Below are 12775 nucleotides of genomic sequence, written 5' to 3' on the forward strand. Positions count from 1 at the left end.
TATCTGAGGCAGGCCAGGAGATCAGAGTCCCAGCCCAGATCCCCTCAAATCCAGGAAGTTTGGGTGGGCTCGGTACTCTGAAAACTAGGCGCACTTCTACTTGCCAGTAAAAAATGTTATACTGAACAGACATTCTTGTAACACTGCTCTGCAGAACCCCCTGAGAGTATCCAGTCATACAGATGTGTCCACATACACTTTTTCTATTTTGCTCAATTTGGCATGCCATGCATATAATGGCTAAGCTTTTTTCTGCTGTCAGGGAGAGAGCAGAGGTGAGGCAGCTATCAGTAGTGAGTGGATTTATTTTAAAAATGATTGCCCTTATTTATCAATGAGTGATAAATTTCACTGTGAGTGATAAATTGTACCAGCCAGTCAGCTCCTAACTTCCAAGTCACAGGCTGGGTTTGAAAAATGACAGTTAGGAGTGGATTGGCTGGTGCAATTTACCTGTGGTGGTAATATACTAGCCAAATCAGAATCTGTTTGAACAACTGCCCAGTGTTTGTTTAATACAGTATACACTAAATTTCTCTCCAGTTTTCATTGATGGTATCATTATATCTTAATGATTCTTCACCTTTGTGTTTAGCTTTCGGCACAAGAAAAGTGTTCCTAGAATATGTGTCTTTTATTGCATATTTTATGGTACAGTTACTCTATCCTCAAATGTTAAGTCTGTCACATATTTGTTTCTTTTCCACTTGGAATTCCTTTAGTAGCAAGCAAGTGAGAGATAGTGGCATGTAAAAGGCTATCGGTGGCTGTGGATTTTCTAAATATATCTGTAGATATAAGTGCATCATCTTCAATCTTGATTGTTAGACCGAGCAAGTTAATCTCCTTAATGAATTCATTTGAGGTCCAGATTATTGGTATGTAATAATAGCATGAATTCTAACTATTTCTTCTCTCCAAAATCATAACAATATCATCTATGTATAGTAAATAAAGCAGTATATAATCTGTGTATGGTTCACAGAATTTTTAGAAGTCGAATTCCTTCTCCCACCACACCATGTAGAGTCTGGCATACATGGGGGGCACATGACATCTCCACAATGTCCCTCCAACCTGGAGGTAGAACCGTTCATTGTATGTGAAGACATTTTTGGTTAATATAAATTTCAAAAGTGCAGTAATAAGTTTGTTAAATTCACTTTGGACCTCCATATCCAGAACTTGTTTGGCTGTGTCTATGTAATCATGATGACTGATAATTGTGAGGAGGCTTTCTACGTCACAAGAACCCAACCATACTCCAGGATTAACATTCATCTTTTCTAATTTAGTAAGTACCTGTAGGTTTACAGTGTCTTTGGTGTAAGAAGGTAGAAAAATACATGTTAATAACAGTACAGATCTACAAATATACTTGCTTTTCAGATAACTTTCCTACACCAGAGACTATTGGTCTACTTGGTGGAATTTTATATTTTTTGTATGAATTTTGGGAAGGAGATATACCTTTGGAATGTTTGGTTTGTGTGTTTTAAGAAGTCCTAGTCTTTTTTTATTTGTAATACCCAATGTGAATGCTTTTGGAATCATGTTGTTATATCTTTTTAAGAAGTCGGATTAAGCATGAGTTGTGTATGGCAATTTTTATAATTGAAATGCCTATTCAATTTCTCGAAATACATTGACCTTGGCCACATTTTAACAATATTTCACTTTTCTTGTTACATTTTAAAAAATATATTAAAGGTTATATTTTAAATAAGTGTGCCACCCAGGGATAACATCTATCTTTTCTCTTCCTCATGTTTCCAACACAAATTATCTTCTAGGATAACTTACAGCTCCTACTTTCCAACTATACTCCCTGACCACATTTCACATACTATTGCTAGTTATCATACAATGTCCCCATTATGTTACATATCAGGCATTTTGATCAATAGCATCTTCTCCTCTTTATGAGTGCCACTGACTCAAAATGAAATTAATAAAAAAGGTTCTGTATGTCATGTTCTTAATACTGTAAAAAAAAGACCATTAACAGTGCAACTCTATTAAACAAAGAACAACAAAAAAGGATCTGTGATTTATTCATATACTTTAGGAGTAGGTTGGTTGCTATTTAATCTCTCTCTCTACTTTATCTTTCTCCAAGGTTTGATTTATCTTCCCCCAGGGTGACCGTGTTCCAAATGGAATGCATACAGGCAAACTGCTCTGAATATCTGTCAGGTATATGGATCATTGTTCCGATGAGAATTGTAGAGACTGTGGTTCAATCCTATAAGATGGAAAATGGAAAGTGCATAATTTTTGCTCTAGTACGTAGATTCATTGGAACTACTGGAATCACTAATATTCTAAGCAGTTTGCTCATTGTGTGTTGCATCAGGGGCACCATATGAGATCATTTTTCTAAATACTCGTATGATAAAGCCCTTACACTACTTTGACATTATTATGAAATGTTTACATTTCATGTAAAAATTCCAAAATGGAACTGTAAGCCTATTCTCTGCTATTCACATCGAAATACTAACAGCATCAAATAGGTATGCTCAGTCAGCCATTTAAAAAGAAAAACCCTTAGCACGGGTACACAACTGCACGATATTGGCATGATTTGTCATGTTAGAACAACAAATTGTGCATATCATGCAGTTTGTAGGCACAATTGCATGCTCCCACAAGTCTCAAGCAATATATTTTGGTTGGCTATGCAGCATGGCCAACCAGAAGATATTGCGTGCAAGGTGGTGCAGTTAAATGAAGGATGGAACCAGATATCATTCCATCATTCATTAAATTGAACAGTCTGTATGGGCAATCTAGGTTGTTCTGAGACAAAGGGAATTCGTCCCGACCATTGGCAAGATTTCCAGCCTAAAAAGTCACATGTCACATGAAAGTATGCATGTCATAGCATCCCAAGGACAGGACCATTTTTTTGTACCCAGAATGTTGAAAACCGTGAAAAAAGAAATGGACTACAATCTTCAAGTAACAACAGAAAGTGATGTCTCCAGGAGTTCGGTCCTTCTGTCTGTGGGAACAGGTGGGATACTTACTGACCCAGATAAACAGATTAACTCACCTGTGCATTTTTATAGACATCCTGAAAACATGACCATTTTGTGGTAGTTAAGGCATACTTACCAACTTTCCTGCTGCCCTGTGCAGGAAGAGGCAGTTAGATGGTACATCAGCGGGCGTGCCGTATGGATGGTCGGTTGAGGGCGTGATTGCAACATTGTGGTCCGGCCCCCTGCTTTTCAATGCCCAGGTTACCGGCATTATATAGCTGGGGGTGGGGCTACGATGACGCAATTCAGCCTGAATCACTTCATTGGTCTCCCCAAATAGCCCACTTTCAAGGATGGCTGAAGAAAGGGGGGTTGCAGAAGGCTGCAGGGGAAGGGGGATGAGGTCAGCTCCAGGAGACATGCCTACCTTTCCGCGGGGGCCAGGACAGGAGCCTCTCATTCAGGGAGAGTAGGCAAGTATGAATTAAGGATAGGTGTTGAGAACCTTTGGGTTAAAACGTTTAATAGTGTCAAGTGGAATAGTGGAGTTGAAAAACTATCCCTACACAGGGCTCCTTGCTGTTTTTGTCCACCACTAATTTATTTGAACACTAAGAAAATCCCATAACCAACGGTCATTCTTTTCAAGCAGGCCACAGCAGCTAATGTTGATTGAAACTTTTTACTGGTCATGATTCTGGGAAATTGTTGCTGTCAGCTGATGTGTACATGTGCCTTTTTACAGTATATTGGAAGAGTTCAAGTAAGTGAGGAATACTAAGAGTATTCAACCAACAGTTAAATAAGTGATAGTGAAAATAAATGTGTGTTGAAGGCAAATGGAAGTTGTAAACATTTATATGGCAACATTAAATCCACAAGCCATACAATCACACCAAACATTGTTAGTTAAAACTGGATAGCAAAGTAAGTTTCTACTTCTGTTACAAAGTACTACTTTCTGTAGATAATTCTTTTTGTTTTGTCCGCAGTTCCTCAGTTTTCTTACAGAACAACAAACTGTAGGCATACAACCGACACTTTGACGATGCATAGCAAAACATAAGAGGATCGAGGCAGGAACTGATACTGCTAACACAGGCACACAGGATGTAGGCAAAGTATAGGGACCCATCATAGCCAACAGTGAAATGCATATAATGCATTAAAAAGATGACATTTGTTGGGCCAAAACAAATAACGAACACAGAAAGCATTATAATGGCTAAGACCACAGCTCTTGTCTTTTTGTTAGAATTTACAATATTTCTGGAGCTCAATGTTCGTATGATCCCAATGTAACAGATGATTGTGATGACTAAAGGTAAGAAGAAGAAGATTAAAGAAAAGATAATGAAGTAATACAGATAGAAGTTTTGTTGTTGTTTGTGGTCCAGCACATCATGGCAGGTGGTGATGTCTAGTGAGTCGATGTATTGAGTTTGCTCACTGATTAGAAGCGGCACGGTGCTGGCTATGGATATTATCCAGATGAAGAGACAGACCAGCCAGGCTCGGTTCATTGTGCGCCAGGTAAGAGACTGCATTGGATAAACCACAGCCAGGAACCTGTCCATGCTCATACTGGTCATAAGCAGGATGGAGCAGTACATGTTGCAGTAAAAGGCAGCAGTGACAAATCGGCACATTCCCTCCCCAATGAGCCAGTTGTTCCCGGAGAATCGATAAGCGATGTTGAAAGGCAGCAGAATAACAAAGAGTACATCGGCAGCTGCCAGGTTCAGCATATATACCACCGCTGGCTTCTTGATGTGTATCTTGAACAGGAATATGATGATTGCCAATACATTCAAAGGTAGAGCCACAATGAATACCAAGGTGTACACCGATGGTACAAACTTAGTCAACCATTGACTAGAGAGGTAAAATGTGGCATCATCTGTTTTTTTGTCAAAGGCGAGAATTCGATCTACAGAAGAAACAAATTGTTAGACATTTATTTAAAGGTAAGTTTTATGATGGGATAAAATGAGATTTAATCATTATATACAATTGAAACAGATTGTTTTGCTTGGAATCTTTTTTTATTGATCATCACCAGAGTCACTTTTCTATTGTAACTTCATTTTTCTAATGTTTGTATAAATATAATTTTTGTATAAATTCCCCCAGTTCTCTTTATTAAGCCCTGTTCCCAATCTATGCTATGTTGTGATTTCCTTTAATCTTCACCATCCCCTTGTTCTTCGTTTAAAACGTCAGCAATCTAACCATCTTGCCCTCTATGTAAAATTGCATCCTATCCCTACTGTAGAGCAAAGAAATAAATAAGTTCTTTATGAACCCCCAAATCCTCTTACATCCTCTTAAATCAACTGCTTAACAACTTATTAACTTCCTTATGCTCACACTCTCCTAATTGTGCATATTGCACATATAATATATTAGAAAATATTACCTCTGAATTGTTAACCTGATTCCTTTAAATAGTTTTGGGGTCATTGGTACTGGCAATACCTGATTAAGAAGAATAAGCTCATGAGGGCCCCTCTGTCATGGGTGCAAGCTCATGTGGCCTTTCTCATGGATGACCTCTCTTTCAGGAGGTACCTGGTGTGTAGTGTCCCAGTCCCCACATATGGTTCCCCTGTTCTCCTATTCCCTCATTGGAAGTTGGATCCATTGGCTCAAAGTTGGGCAGTTCGCCCATCCAGCTGCCTTGACTTTCCGCCTCCTCTTCTATCCCAGATTCCATTTTCCCCTAAATGTTAAGCATCTCTCCATATGTGAATCTGCCCCTCCTTCATACCCATGTGTAACTCTGCCCATCCACTCACCATGTTTACCTCTGCCCCACCGCCATTGTGTGGGTGCATCTTTTTCTCCTTTTTGTATTTCTTTCACCCTTTTGCCTGTGTATCTCCTTTTGTCCACTATTCTATCTGTACTTCCTACTCCTATTCATATCTGCCATGACCACCCATTTTCCTCTTGCAACATACCACCTCCCTCTTCATGCTTTTGCATCTTCCTCATTTGGATGTGATAGGCAGAACCATGGCTGGTCGCTGACATTCAGAAGTGACAGGGCTGAAAAGTTTAGTGCATTTCATTCCAAATGCACCAGAGATCTACAAAAGTATTGAAAAACCGCCAAGTGACAGTGGAGGAAATCATGTTGCCATACAGACTTCCTCTATTTCACATGTGTGCCCCTATTCTACAGTGCTGTCCTCTATTTCTGTAAACAGTCATATTTCAAGAAGTTTATCTACTGTACTCCCAGTCTCCAGCCCCCATTATCTCTTTGACACTTTGAAACCCCTCCCTGACACATCCTTGCCCTCCTCACTCTCTGCCCTTGACTTTGCCATCGACTTCAGATGTAAATTTGACTCCCCATAACCCTCCCCATTCATCTTACCAACTCTGAAATCTTTTTCCTCATTATCTACAGATATACTGTAGTCATGGCCCTCATCCAGTCCCCCGCCTTCCACCTCCCTAATATACCCTATCCTCTCTTACCTCCACCACCTCTCTCCCATTGACTGTTCCCATCTCCTTAATTTTTCCCTCTCCTCAGGACCTGTACCCTCTGCATTAAAGCATGTTCTTGTCTCTCTCATTCTCAGAGAACCCACCCTTGAGCCTAACAATTTCTCAAACTACCACTCCATCTTTCTCGTCCCTCCAAACTCCCACAGCACATTGTCTACAACTTCCTTATCACCTTTCTTTTTTCCTACTCTCTGCTTGACCCATTTCAGTCTGGCTTTTGTCATCTCCACTCCACAAAAACTACCCTCATGAAAGTCAGTAATGACCTTCTAGCTGCCAAATCCAAGAGCCACTACTCTCTTCTTATTCTCCTTGACCTCTCTGTTGCTTTTGACACTGTAGACTACCCTCCCCTCCTGTAAATCCTACACTCCCTTGGTCTGTGTGATACTGCTCTCTCCTGGCTGTGTATCTCTCTGATCGTTCATTCTCTGTCTCCTCTCATATCTCCATTCCCCCCTGCCCCACTGGTAGGTGTCTCGCAAGGTTCTGTTCTGGGACCTCTCCTGTTATCTATACATACATCCTCTCTAGGTGAGCACATCCACTCTTTTGGCCTCCAATATCAATATGCTGATTACACTCAGATCTACCTCTCCTTCTCTTGTCCTCTCCCCCTGTTTCAGCACTTGTATCTCTAACTGTCTCTCTGCTATTTCATCCTGGATCTCAAGACTCTTTTAAACTTAACATGGCTAAGACTGAGCTGATCCCTCAATTTCATTATCTATTGACAACACCACCATCTACTCTAACCTACTAGTGCACTGTCTTGGAGTTATTCTTTGCCTCCCTCTCCTTCAAACTACACATTCAGTATTTCTCATAGTCCTGGCATTTCCATCTCAGAAACATTTCCAGGATCAGAACCTTTCTCACCCTGGTGGTAACGAAGACCCTCTTCCACTCTCTGATCATCTCCAGATTGGACTACTGCAACCTCTTCTTATCTGGCCTCCCTGCCTCCGATCTGTATCTACTGCAATCTCTCCTCAATACTGCCACAGGTTCATCTTCTCTAAATGTATTACATCTGCCTCCCACTTCCAGCAAGCCCTGCACTGGCTCACCTTCCCATTCAGAACCCAACTCAAATTCTCATGCTTATGCAGCAACATTTATAAACCTTATCCATGTTATGCAATGTTATATACTGTGACTCTTTTCATTTTGTTTATGTACTTTGTAAGGTGCTACAGACATACCTATAGGTATTGAGGTTACTCAAAACCTATAGGTATTTTCTTATTCCTAAAATGTACAGTAAAAGGAAAAAACTTTTTTCTCTGTTTATATATAGTTACATCTTTTCATTATTTTTATTTCTTAAATTTCATGTACTGTATACAGTATATACTGTGGATATATATATATATATATATATATATATATATATATATACTTTTAGTTAGTCTCATGGATCTTTCCCGGGACAATATACACTTCCAATCCATACTTGCCTACATTTTGGGAGCAGCCAGGTCACATAGGAGGGAGTGTGGTGACATGATCATATCATCATAGCCCCGCCCCTGCTTTATAATGCCCACATTACCGGCATTGTAAAGCAGGGGCGGGGCTATGATGATGTAATGCACGAATCACATCATCGCCCCCTTCTGTGTGATGGGTTGCCACGGTGAGAGGGGGGATGCGGTGAGCAGTGAGGTGCGGCCGGGGGTGAGCGGCATGCGGGAGACTTGTCCACTTCCCAGGGGGGCCAGGAGTGCCATACGATTTTCGGGAGAGTAGACAAGTATGTTCCAATCCCAAAGTGCTAGAGTGTTTGCCTAGTCTGTGGTGCCTTACCCGGGAGGGCACAGGATTCCACCGAGATACAATCTGCTTGAGAACTGTCCGTTGCCAGTTCTCAAGCCATCTGGTAATTAGAGCCTCCATTTACTCTTGGGACACTGCCTTAATTCCATGTGTGCTGGCATAGCATGATAATAGGAAGTGTGGATCTTTCATATACAAAAGAAAGATTGTCATATCCATATATATTGTGCTAAATTTGTTTTTAAAAGTTTCATAACAATGCGTGTGAATTTTATGTAATTTTTGTGTGAATGGAGTATTAAATTGTATTTAAATTGCTTTTTCTCCTGCTGGTAAAGGCTCATCTCTATCTATGGCCGCCAGCCCCAAGTAGTGCGGTGACTACTCCCCCGCTACTTACATCTAAGCTGTATTATGTTTTGAGAATTGTGGTGCTCTTTGTTACCTGTACTCTATGTTTGTTATTTATTTACTGTAATGCTAAGTTTTGTCTCCCTGTACTGTCCTTTGTACGGCGCTGCAAAACACTTGTGGCGCCCTATAAATAAAATATAATAATAATAATAATAATAATATTATAATATGTACATTTCCATTCTATTTTCTACATATTATGAGGACCCATGTGATCTAATTGGAACAGGGGATATCTATCTATCTATATCTGTGGACTACACGTTATCTGCTCTCTGAGAATCACTGGATGAAAGAAAATGTATAAGTATAAAATTCCAATGTTTTTTCATGTATGTGATTAACAAATAGTGGTATATCTGGACCTGGAAGCACCATTTTGAGCTTTGTGCCAAAAGTTCTTGCACTTTGTAATTTCAGGGCATTGGGAAAGGGTGGTCATCTGTATGCCGAATGTCGGGATCCCGGCGCACAGTATACCGGCGCCGGAATCCCGACACCCGGCATACCGACAACTATTCTCCCTCGTGGGGGTCCACGACCCCCCTGGAGGGAGAATAAAATAGTGTGGCGCGCGTAGCGCGCCACCGTGCCCGCAGCGTGGCGAGCGCAGCGTGGCGAGCGCAGCGAGCCCGCAAGGGGCTCCTTTGCGCTCGCCACGCTGTCGGTATGCTGGCGGTCGGGCTCCCGGCGCCGGTATGCTGGGCGCCGGGAGCCCGACCGCCGGCATACCGTACGACACCCTTGGGAAATCCCAAAATTCAGCACCAAGTTCAAAGGCAGCAATCAGAGCGCACTAAAGAGACATTTTCTATTTTTTAGATGTCCCAATCCCAATGTAACACCAGCCTTAATGCCAGTGGTCATAGTACTGTATGCTAGGGAGAAAATATGGGTGTCCTAAGGGGGTTGTGCTCCAGGTGATGGATGTTGGGGGGCAGCAGTGAAGGGCAGAAAGTTTTCAGCAAATGTGGCTCCTCAGATCACTGTCTGAAATGATCCAGACATCAGCCAGGCAACGCCACAGCAACCTCATGGCACTCAGAGAGGAAATGTCTGTGTTCACTTCCTCTCTGAATGAGCGACTCAGCAGCTAAAGAGATGTGTATGCAGCAGGCTGAGGGGTCTATGTACTAAGGGGTCTATTTACTAAACCTTGGATGGAGATAAAGTCGCTGGAGATAAAGTACCAGCCCAGGCCCGGCGCTACCCGCTCAGCAGAGTCTGCAAAGCAGGGAGGCGCTGTGCAGGAGAGGCGCTCTCCCTGCTCTGCTACTCTGCTGTTGCTGTCTGCTGCCGCTGCACCCGTTAGCAGTATGACAGCGCAGCGGCGCCGGCTTGGGGCTTGTCTTCGGTCAGTTCACACTTCTCCCGTCACTTCCTCCCTCCCTCCCTCCCTACCAGAAGCGCACGCAGCGGAGGTATTCTCCCCCCTTCCATGCGCGCACACAGACACACACACACCAACAGCCGGCAACTCCGTCCGCACAGGCTGTCTCTCCTCTGTCACTGTGCTTTATGTTCCTTCACGTGAGACCGTGATGTGAGGTAAAGAACATTCTCTCTGCACTGTGTTCTCTGGTGGTCGTTCCAAGTTGATCGCTAGCTGCATTTGTTCGCAGCGCAGCGATCAGGCTAAAAAATGGCAGTTCTGCGCATGCGTATGCGACGCAATGCGCACACGCGATGTACGGGCACAACGAACGATGCAGTTTTACGCAGGGTCTAGCGATGCATTTCAGTCGCACTGGTTGCCGCAGAGTGATTGACATGAAGTGGGCGTTTCTGGGTGGCAACTGACCGTTTTCAGGGAGTGTTCCGAAAAAAGCAGGCGTGCCAGGGAAAACGCAGGCGTGGCTGGGCGAACGCTGGGCGGGTGTGTGACGTCAAATCCGGAACTGAATAGTCTGAAGTGATCGCAAGCACTGAGTAAGTTTTGAGCTACTCTGAAACTACACAAAACATTTTTGTAGACGCTCTGCGATCCTTTCGTTCACACTTCTGCTAAGCTAAAATACACTCCCAGTGGGCGGTGGCATAGCGTTTGCACGGCTGCTAAAAACTTTGTATATATTTTTGTATTCTTTTAATCACACTTCACTTATATAGCACTTATGTGCTTCTTATTAACCCTTATTAACTTTCATCTGTGTGCTGACCTGGAGTAGCCGACCTGTGCCGACGTGATGGGGTCCTGCACCCTGGACCCATACCTAGTATTAGGGACTCCCAGTGACGGAGATGCCTTGCCGAACGGCCTGGGGGCTTTACCCTATATCTGCAGATATACGCAACTAAGCTCTCCGTATTATCTGATTATTATGTAGTATTATTTCTCACTCAGTGTGCATTAGGGAACACAAATTGTTTTTTCTTACACAAGACTTATTCTTCTAGTGCGATTGACTCCTGCTGATCAGGGCCGGAGCTGACGTCAGACACCCTCCCTCAAAACGCTTGAGCCCGCTTGCGTTTTTCCGGACACTCCCTGAAAATGGTCAGCTGCCACCCACAAATGGCCTCTTCCTGTCAATCACCTTGCGAACGCCCGTGCGAATGGATCCTTCGCACCATCCCGTCGCTGACCGCCAATGCCCGTTGTAGCCATCCGAAGCGCCTGCGCAATGCGACTCAGACGCATGCGCAGTTCGGATCTGATCGCCTCCTGTGCGAAAACGCACAGCAGCGATCAGATCTGAATTACCCCCAATGTGTATAAGGAGTACGACCGTGGGTATTGTGTATAAGGTACATTACAGTGTGATGTAACGTGTATAAGGGGTACTACTGTGTGGTGCAACATGTGTAAGGGGCATTACTGTGTAACTAAGAGACACTATTGTGTGGTGTAATATGAATCAGGGGTACTATATGCAGTGTTATGTGAGTAAGATTGTGCTTCTGTGTGACGTAATTAGAATTGGGGATACTATTATGTGGCCACGTCCCTTTCTTGTGAGACCACACCACTTTTTCCAGCGCGCGCCTTCAGCGTATGCTGTCCCTTTATTAGGTATGGGAGAGAGGGCGCAAATTTTTAGTTTGCAGGGTTGCGCCAGACACTCTAGCACCGGTCCTGTACCAGCCAATCAGCTCCTAACTGCCATGCCACAGGCTGTGTTTGAAAAATGACAGTTAGGAGCCGATTGGCTGGTACTTTGTCTCCAGCAACGTTATCTCCATCCAAGGCTTAGTAAATAGACCCCTAAGTCTTGGAGAGAGATAAAGTGGACAGAGATAAAGTACCAGCCAACCAGCTGCTAACTGCCAAGTTACAGGTTGTGTTTAAAAAATGACAGAAGCTGCTTGGTTGGAACTTCATCTCTCTCCAAGGCCTAGTACACCCTGTAGTGCAGAGTGAGAGTGCTAAGAAGGGGGCACTGACAGAAATATGGATGAGAGAACTATACAGGAGGTAATGAGAATGATATGGAGGGGCACTGACAGAAATATGGATGAGAGATTAATGAGAGCTATACAGGAGGTAATGAGAATGATATGGAGGGGCACTGACAGAAATATGGATGAGAGAATAAGAGAGCTATACAGGAGGTAATGAGAATGATATGGAGGGGCAGTGATAGAAATATGGATGAGAGAATAAGAGAGCTATACAGGAGGTAATGAGAATGATATGGAGGTGCACTGACAGAAATATGGATGAGAGAATAAGAGAGCTATACAGGAGGTAATGAGAATGATATGGAGGGGCAGTGATAGAAATATGGATGAGAGAATAAGAGAGCTATACAGGAGGTAATGAGAATGATATGGAGGGGCACTGACAGAAATATGGATGAGAGAATAAGAGAGCTATACAGGAGGTAATGAGAATGATATGGAGGGGCAGTGACAGAAATATGGATGAGAGAATAAGAGAGCTATACAGGAGGTAATGAGAATGATATGGAGGGGCAGTGATAGAAATATGGATGAGAGAATAAGAGAGCTATACAGGAGGTAATGAGAATGATATGGAGGGGCACTGACAGAAATATGGATGAGAGAACTATACAGGAGGTAATGAGAATGATATGGAGGGGCAGTGACAGAAATATGGATGAGAGAATAAG

At 42.9% G+C, this 12775-nt stretch overlaps 1 protein-coding gene across 1 annotated transcript; it reads right to left on the bottom strand.

The window, feature by feature from the left end:
• Positions 1 to 3931: 3931 nt before the first annotated feature.
• LOC134888031 (proteinase-activated receptor 1-like) lies at positions 3932 to 5703 on the bottom strand. The gene is made up of 2 exons (XM_063913268.1): positions 5559 to 5703; positions 3932 to 4917 (listed from the first exon to the last, which is right to left on the bottom strand). Exons 1-2 carry the CDS (start codon positions 5701 to 5703, stop codon positions 3932 to 3934), a joined length of 1131 nt encoding a protein of 376 aa, XP_063769338.1.
• Between the last annotated feature and the right edge of the window lie 7072 nt (positions 5704 to 12775).

This window comes from Pseudophryne corroboree, chromosome 1, assembly GCF_028390025.1.
Source record: "Pseudophryne corroboree isolate aPseCor3 chromosome 1, aPseCor3.hap2, whole genome shotgun sequence".
Lineage (NCBI taxonomy): Eukaryota > Metazoa > Chordata > Amphibia > Anura > Myobatrachidae > Pseudophryne > Pseudophryne corroboree.

Excerpts from the sequence above, each read along its gene's own strand:
- LOC134888031 (XM_063913268.1), bottom strand. The coding sequence starts at position 5,703 with ATGGAATCTGGGATAGAAGAGGAGGCGGAAAGTCAAGGCAGCTGGATG. Across the intron at positions 4,918-5,558 it reads ACTGGGACACTACACACCAG|ATCGAATTCTCGCCTTTGAC; the intron begins GTACCTCCTGAA and ends TTTCTTCTGTAG.